We start from the raw sequence: 14073 nt of genomic DNA, 5'->3' as shown, positions 1-14073 counted from the left end.
GCAGCACGGGGTGGGGGGTGAACGACCCCGCTCAGACTGAAGTGGACCAGGACAGCTCTGGGGTGGGCTGGGCATCCTGCAACAGGCGGCTGGGTGAGTCTGGTATGGCGGGTTAGTGACCGCGGTGAGCTCAGAACTAGCCTTAGAGATCATCCAGTCCCACCCCCTGCCATGGGCAGGGGCATCTTCCACCAGACCAGCTTGCTCGGAGCCCTGTCCAACCTGACCTTGAACCCCCCCAAGGAGGGGACATCCACAGCTTCTGTGCCAGAGCCTCACCACCCTCATGGGGAAGAACATCTTCCTAACACCTAATTAGATCTACGCTCTTTCTGTTCAAAACCACTACCCCTCATCCTATCCCTGCACTCCCTGTTGAAGGGTCCCTCCCCACCTTTCCTGTAGACCCCCCAGGGTAGTTCCCAGTTAAAAGGCCTCACGTTAACCTTCAGGCCCAAGACTCTCTCAGTCTTTAATGCAGTTTTTAATGAACAACACGTGAAACTTGTAACGTTATTACCACCCTAAAACTGCGCAGCCGCGGGGTCCCCACAAACCGCCGCGGGCCACGCCCCCCTGCACCGGGCCACGCCCCCGCTGAGGCACCGCCCACGCAGCAGCGCTGCCCGCCGGACCTCGTAGTCCGCGCAGGGGCTTCTGGGAGCTGTAGTTGGCGGGCGGCGCCGGCGCGTCGCTCCCGCAGTCACTCCGCGATGGCCGCCGGGTCCCTGCGGCGCTTCGGGACCGTCCTCGGCGCTCCGCGGCGCGGCAGGTACGTGAGGCGTGTGAGGGAAGCTGTGTCGTCCCTCTCCCTCAGCCGGCAGCGGTCGCGGCGGTGACCGCTCCTCTCCGGTGGCGGGCTCGGTGTGAGACGTGGCAGCGCCCCCGGCCCGGGCCCGCCGCGGAGCCTCGCAGCCGCCACCGCCCTGCGGCGGGCCCGGGCCTGGGCCGCCCGCGGGGGTGTGGGAGGGAACCGTCGCATCTGGAATATTGTGTCCGGTTCTGGGCCCCTCAGTTCTAGAAGTACAGGGAACTGCTGGAGAGAGTCCAGCGCAGCCACCAAGATGCTGAAGGGAGTGGAGCATCTCCCGTGTGAGGAAAGGCTGAGGGAGCTGGGGCTCTGGAGCTGGAGAAGAGGAGACTGAGGGGGGACTCATTCATGGGGATCAATATGGAAAGGGTGAGTGTCAGGATGGAGCCAGGCTCTTGTGGGTGACAACCAGTGACAGGACAAGGGGCAATGGGTGCAAACTGGAACACAGGAGGTTCCCTTTAAATTTGAGAAAAAATTTTTTCATGATGAGGCTGACAACACTGGCCCAGGCTGCCCAGGGAGGTTGTGGAGTCTCCTTCTCTGCAGACATTCAAAACCCACCTGGACACCTTCCTGTGTAACCTCATCTGGGTGTTCCTGCTCCATGGGGGGATTGCACTGGATGAGCTTTCCAGGTCCTTTCCAATCCCTGACATTCTGGGATTCTGTCCCCCCAGAGATCTCCACTTTACCCCCCATGAGGGGTGCACTGCCCACCCTTAGCTCCGCAGAAGGCCTGGGACAAAACCAGGCTCTCAATAAGTGTGTTCTTTCCTGGAAAAGTGACATTTTGAGGAAAGAAAAAAAATTTGAATTTTTAAGAAAAGCGTTTCTGTGGTCAGTAAGTCACGTTGTGGTGCGGTTCCTGCCACACATATCTACGTGTGATTTCTGCATCTCTTCATGCCCATCAGAACTGTTTATTTACGAGTTACAAGTTCAATGTGCTCCTCGGGTTTTATTTTTTGTAAGGATGCTGCACCTGTACTTTCAGCATGTTTTGAATGGTCAAGGGAAAGGGGTTGGCATAGTTGTGTCACTATTTAGACATAAAAAGCGTTCAGTCATATTTTTGGAGGTTGTAGAATATGGCTTGTACAACTGAAATCCATCACAGGTCCTTCAGTTATTCAAGTGAAATGTGGGCAGGAGAAAAGAAGATATAGTCCAAGTGCTTGCTGGTTTATCCTAGAGTTTTCTCTCTGCAAATAAAAATCAAAAGACCATTTAAATACAATAAAACAATTCTGCAGCACATAAAAGAAGCATCTGAGTTTGGGACTAAATGCAAAGATGCGTGTCTGAAAGTCCTTCTGCTTTTATACGTGTGAAAAATGCTTTGCCTCTCTGAAAATGTACACCAAGTTTGGAAGGGGTATACAGCACGTTTGGAAGAGGTGACTTTGATGGGAGCTGAGCCACCTTCTTCCCTTTGTGGAGAGTCACCAGCACCTGCTGTTGGTGTGAAACTCCTCTGTGTACCCAGGTTCTCTGTGGCCGTGCCTGTGTCACAGCCAACAGCAGCAAAGCAGCAGGTGCTGGGGCCCAGACACCCACACTGGGAGCCTGCTGCCCGTTTACAGCCTTCTCATGTTAGAGTGAGCTGTACAAGCTTGTTCTCCAGTTTCATCAAAGAGGAATCCACATAGTATTAATCTCTGGTGTCACTCCCTGATGAAATGGAGTCATTGGGGGTAATTAGATTTCCTTCCAAAGCACGCTTATCAGAGCTAAAACACTAATGTGGATGTTTCTCTGTGTGTTGGCACTTGTGTGGTTTGTCATGCTCTTTTGGGAGGAGGAGGAAGAGGAGGAGGAGGGAGTATTAAAGGAGAGATGGGATGGGACGGGAGCCTGTGTTCTGAGGGAATGTGACAGAGTCAGTTAGGGATGGTCAGGTATTGTACCTGTGCTCCAGAGAGATTATACTGTTCTTCTGATGGGAGGGATCTGTTCTCGTCATTTAAGTTCTAATCTTTAAGGACAAGTGGCTTAAACCATATGGATACTACCAGCTTCTCCGCTATATCTATTTGGCTTTCTGTGACATCAGTTTGTAAATCTTTTCATATGACCAGCTTAGTTGTGTAATCCCTTCACACATTTGGGGATTTCCACATGTCTGTCACTTGAGGATGTTTCAGCTTCCTCCAGTGGGATTTCTGCCTGGTTTTAGGGCAGCTGTGGTCACAACTGTGTTTAGAAGACAGATCACACTGCAGTGATCAGACTGTAAATAGCATTTGCCTTTTTAGTGGAGTATTCCTTTCATCCCGGAGCAAGAAGTAAATTGAGCAGCATTTTCAATTCCACATAATAGTCCTTCTTAAGAATTCCCTTTGGAGTCAGTCTGCGGTTCTTGTTTCTTGTCTGCAACTTACAAGGCAGGTTTGTCTGAACAGCATATGATAGCCGGGGCGTTTCGCTGCACGAGAGAGTGTTCTGTGCCTTGGTTTCGGGAGCTGTAGAAAGGAGTCCATGCAGGCAGCTCTCCGCTTCACGTAGGCAGGTCCCTGGAGCTGAGGCGCCAGCTCATTCCTACCCCTCTCCTCCTACACACACAACACACCCATTCGTGTAGTGTAAACCACTTCACTGACTTTTGCTTCTTGGATGCAAAAGAGTTAATTCGTTTTTATAGCTTTTTTAGGATGAACCTGTGAGCTGCCTTGCAAGCCTGCTTTCTCAGCTGCATTTCAGGTTCTTTGATTCCTCTGTAGCATAGCTAATTTCCATCCCTGCAGCTCTTTAAGTGAAATATGAGATGATAAAGGACAAAGCTTGTAGTTGGTACTTAACACAGATACACCTTTTATTTACAAAGAAAGCTTTACAGTTGTTTGAATCTTCACAGATTGATTATGACGGCTTGGTGAAGGGGATCCTCTCTCACAGGAGGCTTCCTCACCTCCCCTGTAGTCTACTTTCTATAACTTTGAAAAAAGTGCTATGTTAATCAGTCAGCAACACGAATGTAACAAGCATCTCAAAAATCATTCAAGATGGGGTTTCGTGCCATAAGCAGCCAGGGTTAAAATGTGGGGGTTTCTTTCGTATTGGCATTCCTGGAACCCAGAGCCGCAGTGACTGGGCAGCTCTTTGAAAAGAGCCTCCTGACAGCCCCTCATCTGGTTCCTTAAAGATCAGTGCAAGGAACATCCTACTCCAGAGCAAGTGTACGTAGCAAAAGCACTTTCAGACTTGTATTTGGTGTGTAATGTATTGAAAATTAGCATTTTGATATACAGATTCTGCTTTACGTACCCACTTAATCAAAAATCCTATATGCAAATGTCTTCAGGTGGGAAAAGGAAGTTTGTCATTAGTGTTATGGAACATGTAGCAACCTTGTATTAAAGATGAAATGAGGGAACGTGGGCTGCTAAGCAGGGAGTGGTAGGAGATGCTTGGTGGTCTTTGGGCAGACGTGAATCTCTTAAACTGTGCTTTGGTCATAGAGCTGAGCTGGTCTAAGCCCTGGCTGCCACCCCAAGGGGGACAACTCTTCCCTTCCCTGTGTTCTCCTTCCCACGTCTCACCAGGCTTCATGAGTTTGTCTTTTCCTTTGTACTGGCACTTGAGCTCATCTGTGAACAAACCTATTCAGGGACACAGACAGCAAAGTCTTTTGTAGGGCTAGTTTTTGCCTGGTTTAACTCACTGAACCTTCCTTCTGCACAGTTCCGGTACTGGAATAAGGGGAGCAAACCTGTCCCTTCCAGTTTCCACTGTAAACTCAGCTTAGCTGGGTTGCTGAACAATGCTTAAGTGTTATGACAGATTTGATAGCCCCAAAAACAAAAGCTGTGCACTTCTGTGACATTGTACCCGAGCAACATAGCCTTGCTGAAAAGTAAGAAAGCTTAATGGTGCGGGCTGGTAACATGAACTCGGCTATATTGATTCTGGGGCCTCAGTATCTCCAGGCAGTGTCGAATTATACTGTACAAACACAGAAGTTCGAATCAGTGCCAGTGCAGTGGTTTCTGTGTTTCACGTGGTAGATGTGCACTTAGCATATGCAAAACCTCACTGTTAAAGGGGATGTTGAAAGCCCTGCTTGGAGGAAGATCCCCGGTGTTCCCACGAAAGGAGAGGGAAAACTCTTCATTTGGCTCTCAAAGGGGCAGCATTGTTACTGCAGGTAAAGGGCTTTCTGGAAAAGAACAGAATGAAGTGAGAAATAGTTTCTTTATTTTTCAAAGTTTTTGGTGTGGTGGTTTTCATCATCTTTGACCAAACTGTTTTCAGCCAGACTTCTGTTATCTAGTTTCTGGGAAACGTGGGAAATTGTTACACTGTAGAATAGGCTGCTAAGCGCATAGGCAGTGTTCATAGAGCTCAATCCAATTATCTTACTCTTTGGTTGTTTCATCATTTCCTCTGCAAGTTGTGGAGTCAGCCTCCTGGGTGAGCTCCACCTGCTGTCCCAACATGAGCCACTGGCAAGGGTGGGTTTTAGTTGGAAAGAGTGCTTAAGATGAAAAAGTCTTTGGAAATAAGGTGGGTTTCAGCACTTGAAGCTTAGGCTTGTTTTGGGACTTTTTTGTCTTTGGGACTTTTTCATTGCCAGTAGAGATAAAAACAGTTGAAGAATATTAGGGACAATTTTCAGTTGACACATTCAGTCCCGTTTCCAAACACAGTTAACAGTGCTGTGAAGGCCATGGAGGAAGGCCCCAGAATATTTGGGCTGCACGCAACTTGGTCACATCTCTGACAGTTTTCTTTGACCCCATGTGGGTCTAAAATAAAAGAATTTTTCAAAACATCTGTTTCTTTGTGGTTCTGTGGTAATTGTCCACATTTTCCAAAAAGAGCTAAAATTTTACCTAGCATCCGATGTACCTTTTTTAAGAGAGCCTGCTTTACTAATGACATTAACTAGAATTCTTTTTTACTCTGTTGTTACTTAACTTTCCTTCTTTGTCACTAGTTTGTATTTCAGGGGGTCCCCATGTGTTTTCAGCACTGCAGCTCAGCAGAGAAGTACAGGAGACGAATGTGGCCCAGAAGATCCCCGTGATGAGCCCAAGCATCCCCTTTCTGACTGTGCCTTAGAGCACAAAGCCATCAAACTGGAAGAACAAGTCCGGGATTTAACTGTGAGTATGCTGCTGATGCCATCAGGATGTCTTTCTTTCAGTCCCTTTCACTTGTTCTGTCTTTCAGCCCTGTTTCTTTTCTCTAAGCCCTGGAACGCACACACAGTGCCGCTGTGCCATGGCAGTCTTCAAAACCACCGTGCTCTGGGTGGTTGCACTGTGAAAGTACAGTCTGCATTCCCTAGAAATACCATCTGTCAGTAGTACCTAGAAACAAGACACGGGTAGTATGATCCTGGTAGGCAAAACTGTATTTTGGAGGTGGTCTGGTCAATTATTTCACAGCGTTACACAGAGGGAATGGCAGTAGCTTCATCTTGATTAGTGTCACATATTGTGTTACACCAGGTCCAGATTGTCCGAGAAGGAAAGTTGTCTTTAGTGACAGTGGTGTGGTAGAAATGGTAGGGATCATGTTCTAGGGACTTTGAAGAACAGATGTGAGTAAGGGGAGGATTAAATACTGCAGCACTGGGCAGGCAATTCCAGAGATGATTGCCCTGAGGGTACTACTGCACCGAGCAATAGATCAGTGGGTTGCAGATATTTTGCTGAGGCCGCCAACTTGCCTGCTGGAGAAAGGAGCGTCTGCGGAGCCGCAGTGAGTCACACAAAAACCAGCGCTGCGCCCTGAGTGCTGCTTTTGAGGGAGTTGTGCTGATTAATCAGAAGGATTACGTTTGCACATAATGAAAACGCAGGAACCCAGCACAACCTTCTGACATGAAGTGGGCACTTTTATAATAGTTTCTAAGGGATTGCCAGCTTGTCGGGAAATGTTTTGTAACTCCTTGCTTGATGTCTCCCCTTGCTGTTGTGGTCACAGGAGCGATACCGGAAAGCTTTGGCAGATTCTGAGAATGTCCGGAGGAGAACGCAGAAGTTTGTGGAAGATGCCAAGCTCTTTGGTAAGCCAAACGAAGCAAAGCTGTGCTTACTGCCGTGCCTGCCTGAACAGAAAATGCTGACCAACAACTTTTCTCTCCCCTCATCCTGTCCCTGTTCATTGTAAAACCTGGCACAATGCTGGGCCTGGACTGTTGGTGCCTGGGCTTACTCGCTATTTTTTCTATATATCCAGTTGTGTCCTATCAGGTTTATCTCAGTGATGGTTTTGTGATTTTTTTCTTAATAAAACAAGGCTGGTGCAACTGAGTGTAATTCTACTGACTCGGCTGAAATTACAGGTTCTTCTGTAGCCTGAGAATTTGCTCTGGCAGGGTGTGTTCCATACTCTTATCTGCGTCATCAGGTTGTGATCTCCTTTAACAGCCTCTTCTGCTCTGGCTTTCAGGAGGTAGATCTTGCCTAGGACAAAGCTTGTCAGTTTCTATATTAGATGTTATTTAAAATTTCTATAATAAATATTGTAGCATCAGTGAAGTGAGCTGGATTTGTAGCTTTGGCAATGGAGGCAGGTGAAGGGGGAAGAAACTGCTGTTTAAATGTTGCACTCTGCCAGCACTGTCTCTGAGAATGAGAAACTGTTATTCTCCATAATGCATGAATCTTGGGAGGTTTTTTTGTTAGTTAATTCCTGTAGCTTTGAAATTAGAGCTCCTCTTTTTTTCTAACTGGTCTACCCATTGTGTTATAAAACAGCTGTTGAGTTTTGGGATAATCAGCACCTTTTATTTTTGAGGTTGGTGTGTTTGGGTTTTTTGTTTGGGTTTTGTTTTGCTGTTGTTTTGGTTTTTGTAGCTCTTTGAATTTTAGATGCATTATGCTTCAGATTTGGAGAAAAATGAGGTTCTTTATTAGAAGTTGCTCGTGGCGTGAGGCACGGGGGTCTGTAGAGCATGAAAACAGACTCTGGTACAAGAGGAAATTGTTGCTCATCAGTCTGCTTCTGCCTGCTCCTTTGTTGCTTCTCCTTCGTGCTGCTTTGTGCTGTGGATGTTTAAACATGTATGTACAAGTATAGACAGCACCAAAGTGTTCTCTTTCTTTGTTTTCCTAATGTCTCTTTCCAGTAACTTAGTTATAGCATCTATATATAGACCGGGAGAGCCTGATTTTCCTGAAATTTCTGCACAGTGTAATACACCACTTCTGGAAATGTCTATAATCTAAGCCCATTTTTTTCTAATGAAAAAGACTGCATGACTTTTTCATGCCTGACCCAAAGACCAATTTATTCGGTCCTTTCACAGCAGTTTTAACTTATGAATAAAACTGTGGATGTACTTTTGAATGGCCATGTACTATTTTTACTTCCCCACATTGTGTTTGTTCCCCATGTGCATGGGCATTAATGCTCTGCTTTGTCAGGTATACTATATATATGTGTTGGTGTGTGTAGATGTACCTTTCCTGCATATACCTTGATTTGAGGAGTCTTTAGATTGCTACCTGTCTGATGAGAAAGCTTTGGCTACACAATACAGAAGACACTGTCTGCTCTCACTAAAGTAATGGTTCAAATCAATTAGCAGCTGCAAAGGTGCCTTCCAACTGCTGTGACTTTGTGCCTGTCATTGGTACTGTAACTCTGTATGTTCTGTAAACTGCCCTTCATTTACTTCTTGCTTCTTTGTGCCCGCAGGGATCCAGAGTTTCTGCAGGGACCTCGTGGAGGTAGCAGATATCTTGGAGAAGACCACCGAGAGTGCCGCAGAAGAAGCGGAGCCCAGTAACCTGAGTCCGACCCTGAAGAAAATCTATGAAGGCCTCTCTCTCATAGAGGCCAAATTGCAAAGTGTGTTTGCCAAACACGGCCTTCAGAAGATGAACCCTGTTGGTGGCAGATATGATCCGTATGACCACGAAATAGTCTGCCACGTGCCAGCCGAGGGCTTGCAGCCGGGCACGATAGCACTGGTGACTCAGGATGGCTACAAACTCCACGGTCGCACTATCAGACACGCGCTCGTTGGCGTGGCGGTGGAGTCACAGGAATGACCTGGGCATATCCATTGGGACCTTACTCAGCACGCAGTCACAACTGCAGCTGCATGTCATTACTTATTTATTAAGTTAGGTTTGTATTGTACATTGGATTCTTTATAATGTGTGCAGTCATTTTGCCATTAATTCTAAGGTACTTGTGTATTTAATAATCCTTTTTGGAGTGTGCGGAGTAGTACTAGGAGTCCTGCTATTTGTCAGAAACGTGGCACTGTATCACCTTTCTCTGTTGCTCGTTTCTCCATTAAGACTTGTATGGGGGACATATGGGAGAGAAAGGGAAATTCTCTGAGAGCTAAGGGATCTTGTCTCCCTGTTCCATCTCTGAGACAGACTCCTGCAGTTGCCGTCAGGAGAGTAACTTCTCTGCCTCGGTTTCCATATCTGTATTAAGGGAATATAATAATACTTATTGACCTACCTCACAGGGATGTGGTGAGGCTGTTTCTTTGCAAAGTCCTCAGAAGAGGAAAAGCCCAAAGGGCTGAGTATTATTATCAGGCTGGTTTTGGTGTCCTCCCTTGTCCCCACATCCCTCAGGTGGGGATGAAGATGATCCCTTGAAATGACATTTAGGGGCAGCTTTTTCTCATGTCACTTCAGGAAAACAATCCTGAATTAATGAAATCTCTGTCATACTGTAGTCGAATAGGGATGAGGTTTTAAAGAGAATTCAACTGTTAGGTCAGACTTGAACGTGTTAATATTTGTTCTCCAGGTAAACCATCAGCTTGCCTCCTTGTTCCTAACAGTAAAACAGGGAATAGTGGTTCTTGGTGAAGCCAGAAAACTGTTCTCAAATCTCTCTTTCTCCAACCAAAAAGTATATTTTAGAGGAGAGTAATCTCTCTTGCCTGAGGGGTATTTGTGCAGCTTTCAAGCATGATAAACTACGTGTTCTTTGTTGCAGCTGCTGGCAAAGTGGAGATGTGCCCTTTAGCAGGAAATCTGGACTGTTTTGATTTTTCAGCTCTCCAGTAATGGTACTCGGATAACACTAACTTCCAGTTCACGTTCAGATTCTACTTTTGCGTGGTCATAGTAAATATTAAACCTTTTGGGTTTTGACACAAGGAGAAAAATCTTTTCTACTAAAAGTCTCAAGTGGCCTTGAACCAATTTTGGCAGCAGTGATGAGAAAGCAGGAGAAGCAGAAAGCTGAGGAGGCGAAAGCTGACCTCGAGCCGTCCTCTTAGTTGGAGGCGTGTTGTTGTCACAGCACGGCATATGTATTTCCCAGTGGTCCTTTTGCCTGGGAGTCCATTTATCTCAGCTGAAAGGATCCAGTTGGTGAGTGAGATCAGAATTTAACCCTTTACAGAGCAGCAAGCAGTGTAGTGACAGAAGAGTTACATGAACCAGCCTATGGTCTGCACTACACAAACCCAAGGCAGGAATGGTTGTTTTCAGGTTGTTTCTTACTGATTTGTTAATTCCTGCGTTTTATACTTTCTGGAATTGGATCCGTGGCCAGACGGTTATTTCAGAACCACTTCCAAAAAACTCTTTACTTATGGTGGATGCCATCACTGGTTTGGAAGAAAGCTTATTCTTCTCCCATTCCTTTGCAGGCTTCAGTTGTATAATCCTTTTGTGGTGGACTTGAAGATTACTGCAGCCTTCAATTAGCAGCTATCAACAGTCTTTCATCTGGGGAGACTATGTGCAGCTGTTACAGTTGGTTGTCGTTCCAGAAATTTAAGGAAGATGCGCATTTCTAATATGCTCCATGCAAGCTGCTTTAGTGACAGCTGTATGCAGGTGATTCAGTAGTGGATACTTTTTGAATTGCCATTTTCTGCCTATGTGGGGTTAGGTTTTCAGAAGGGAACTTCAGATTTCAACCCCAAAACAGTGCTTCGTTGCAGTATAAGTCGCTTTGGACAAAGCTCTTGTTCAGTGCTCTTGTTTGTTGGAAATTTCAGAGAAATACAGGAATTCCTGTTTGTTGTTTCGCTGGTCTGCGTGCTAAACTGGGTCACCAGGGTATGCAGTTACTCAAGACAAAGAACAGGTAAAATACGAAATGTGGCAATGCAAGTCTTGCTGTTCTGCCCCAAGACTGTGTGCAGCCTGTTCAGAGGAAACTGTATCTTCTAGCAGGAAGGAGCAGTTGGGTTCTCTGCTGCCTCTTCAGCCCCTGCTACATCAGCTGAGTCTTTTTGCAATAGAAGGGCAGAGCTGGCTATGGAAACGAACTTTGAATGTGAAACTTTATGTATAAGGAGCTAAACAAAAGTAAAGGCTTTTTACCCAACAGGTAGTTTGCTCTCACAGGAAGGCTGCAGCTTACATGAGCCAGATTTAAACGCAGCGTGTGAGCAGAAGTGATGGGATCCAAGTCTTCTAGACTGACCCCCAGAGCCACTTGCCTGTGGAAGTGTGTAGAGCTGCTCAGTCCGCCTTCAGAGTGCTGGCCAGGCCTGCCTGTCTCCTCAGCCAGCACTCACCCGTTTTTGCCTTAAAATACCCTAAAATGCACTCCAGACCTTCTGTCTGTACTGAGAGGTTATTGATCAGCTTGTGTGGATCCGCTTTCACCGAGGCACTGTTGCAGGGCTGGCGCAGGAATTGAAGGGGTCCAGTTCCTGTGCAGCCTTTCTTGCCCCTCCATGGGGCCGATTTAATTTTGGGCAAGCTATTTTCCCAGTTCATGGCTCAGTTTATGAAACTTCTATAGGATCTTATTGGGCTTTTATGATGATTACTGTAAGATGTTCCCATTGCTTAGAGACTTTTACAGAAGTTACCAAAGAGAGAAATGCTGTAGCTGTTGTTTGTCCTAGTTTCTGCTTCCTTTGAATGGTGAAGTGAAAATGAAATAGCCAAACCTGGATTCCATCACAGAATCCGGATTTCCTAGGCAAAATTTGATTCTCCTGCCTTTCAAGCACACTTAATGATCCCTTTTATTGTGGATGAGGTTGCGTAAGGGTGAATCGAATTTCTGCGTTGTAGGTTCTGGCTCCCTTATCTGCGCTGTTTGTGTGAAGCTTGCACACTCAGCACGGTGCGGCAGAGTCCCCACTCATGCGGTTCCGTTGCACTCTGCAGAGTTACACCAGAGAGGAGCTTTTTCTCTCTGATCACTTTATTCAATGACTATTTAATAAAACGCAGGAGTGCGTTAGCAGGGACAGAATGGCAGAGGAGAGGAAGTGTCACGTACCTCTTAGTCATTTCCAGTTTGCCCAGCCATGAACTGAAGAGCTCGAGCTGGCGATGCAGACAGCTATAGGTGAGGTGTGTGTGATGCTGATATGGGGCTGCATTTCTGCTGTGGGGACGTGGGCAGCCCCACAGTCGGTGGGCATTCGCCTTGTCCTGTCCCCGTGCCGTCCCCCACCAGTGGCACCGCTTGGAGCTGAGCTGGAGGAGTCCACAGAGGCACTGGTCCCGAGCGGGGCAGCGTCTGGGCTCTGACCACGAGCAGTGCAGAATGTGAATGGCGCTTTGTGAACCTTACATTCTCAGTGCTTCATCAGCGGAGCCGCTGTTGAGACAGCTGTGATGAATCAGTAGCTATTAGCAATCCTTTAATTTAAAAAAAAAAAAAAAGTGTATTTAAGTTTTATATTGTGAATATTGTAGTATTTTTTTATTTTAAAACTTGAGATGTTTTGATATTACTTCCGAAGTCAAATGAACAAAACATTGCTAATGTCCAAAAATCTAAATCCATTTAGTTGGTGGAAAACCTGTATATACTGTATTTTTGTGTGTGTTTGTGTGCTCTTTGTTTACCCAAAGGTTCTTGAATGAAAAACAAAGACTGAAGTGTGGGAGTGGTGCAAGTAATTGACAACGACATTTGAGTTAATATTGGAAAGGGCTGATTTCCTTCAGATGTCCAGATACTGTCCATTTGCTAATAATAATAATAATAATAATGATAATAAAAAAGAACTGCAGTTGTTTCTTTTTCCTTCTTTCCCTGCCCCAAAATGCTGCCCATTCTGACTGCCACTCTCATCAGGTAGGACTGATGTTCCTGATGTAGGACGCTGTTCCTGATCACATTGTGCATGGCAGTACTTTGGTGAACATTTTGCTAACAACGCTTTAGGTGGACTCCCAGAAATGCACACGTGTGTGCATCATCTTCCCTCGGCAGGTGAGTTGTTGGGGATTTAGTTGAAATCTTGATATCTGGTTTTGTTTTGGCCGTTCTGTTCTCTCACAGCTGCGCTTTGCTGCAGTTTTGCCCTTTTGCGTTGATGAGTTGTAGCAGGCGAACCGTATGGCAGCTCCATTGAGGTTGGCTTAACATACAGTGTGTTTAGCGCTTGTGGTATCTACAGGCGCGTTAGAGATTTGTTGGAGAAAAGAACAGGCTTGCTTTGTAGGGCTGTGATTGTAACAGATCGCGTTCTCCCTCCCCACGTCCTCTGCAAAAATAGCTGGGCTTCCATTCCTGGTTTTGCCTTAGTCTTGCAGCAGCTGGTGCTGTGCTTGCCTGTTGTCCTAAAGCTCTGACTAGAAAAAACCCTTTGCAAAAGATGTGAAATCAGGCCGGTTAATTAAGAGCTCGTTAAAACCTGAGGCGTGCTGCAGAGGTATTTGTGTGCTGTTTCAGGCTGTTTTGGGAACATCACCTCCCCGCCCTGGTGGGTTGGTAATGCCCATTGTAATGACCGGTAGTTTTTGTGTGTGCCCCCCTAAAAAGTTCATGCCTGAGTTTCTGGGTCGTGTGTGTTCCCCCATGCGGGAACTCAAGCATCTCCTGGCTGGGGGATAAGAGAGGGTCTGTGCTTGTGCTGTGTTTCTCCTGAGACAAAGTTGAGTGGACAGATTCTCAAACTAAATGTTGTCATTTGGTGCAGAGCCAACACGGCGCTACAGCAGGCTCTGGGGCTGTAATTACATGTCCTACCAGTTCCAGAGATTTTGCTCAGCCTGAGCCATCCTTTGTAATCTGATGGGATCCCCATGGCAGGAGCCACTTGCTGTCGGGCACCTTGTTTTGCCCAGGGCAGAAACTGCAAGTGAAAGCTTGAAATGCCCTTGTTGGTGCATGAACCAGCCTGCTCCCGTCCGCCAGGTGCTGAGCACCAGGTGCTGATGCCCATGTGCAGGCTGAGCACGTGGAAAACGTGCACGGGTGGCAGCTTGGCCCAAGTACTGTCCTGCGGTGCAGACCCCAGTGCAGCAGGCGAGAGGCAGTGCTGAGGGGAGGCTCCTGGATTTGGCCCCTTGGACCAGCTCGGGGTTGATTGTGAGTGTGGTGCAGGTCCAGAGGGCACTGAG

General features: G+C 46.7%; 1 protein-coding gene across 4 annotated transcripts; it reads left to right on the top strand.

Annotated features, from left to right (window-relative positions):
* The first annotated feature begins 123 nt into the window (after window positions 1-123).
* Window positions 124-12732, top strand: GRPEL2 (GrpE like 2, mitochondrial). 4 transcript variants are annotated; one of them, XR_010466090.1, is made up of 5 exons: window positions 124-772; window positions 5751-5919; window positions 6746-6827; window positions 8465-8899; window positions 10398-12732. XR_010466090.1 is itself a non-coding variant. In XM_065029506.1 (4 exons), the coding sequence occupies exons 1-4, from the start codon at window positions 714-716 to the stop codon at window positions 8818-8820; spliced, it is 666 nt and encodes a 221-aa protein (XP_064885578.1). In that variant the 5' UTR covers window positions 124-713; the 3' UTR covers window positions 8821-12732. The 4 variants fall into 4 exon arrangements, 2 of the variants coding, with proteins under 2 accessions (XP_064885578.1, XP_064885577.1); XR_010466089.1 differs by lacking the exon at window positions 124-772 and adding an exon at window positions 3440-4958; XM_065029506.1 differs by having other exon boundaries at window positions 8465-12732.
* The last annotated feature ends 1341 nt before the right edge of the window (window positions 12733-14073 follow it).

The sequence above is a fragment of the Columba livia genome, chromosome 14 (assembly GCF_036013475.1).
Source record: "Columba livia isolate bColLiv1 breed racing homer chromosome 14, bColLiv1.pat.W.v2, whole genome shotgun sequence".
NCBI classification, from domain to species: domain Eukaryota; kingdom Metazoa; phylum Chordata; class Aves; order Columbiformes; family Columbidae; genus Columba; species Columba livia.
The sequence above is the reverse complement of the archived record's forward strand: the minus strand, read 5'-3'. Positions and strand labels throughout refer to the sequence as shown.

Excerpts from the sequence above, each read along its gene's own strand:
- GRPEL2 (XM_065029505.1), top strand. The coding sequence starts at position 4,834 with ATGCAAAACCTCACTGTTAAAGGGGATGTTGAAAGCCCTGCTTGGAGG. Across the intron at positions 4,959-5,750 it reads GGGCAGCATTGTTACTGCAG|TTTGTATTTCAGGGGGTCCC; the intron begins GTAAAGGGCTTT and ends CTTTGTCACTAG. Across the intron at positions 6,828-8,464 it reads GGAAGATGCCAAGCTCTTTG|GGATCCAGAGTTTCTGCAGG; the intron begins GTAAGCCAAACG and ends TTGTGCCCGCAG.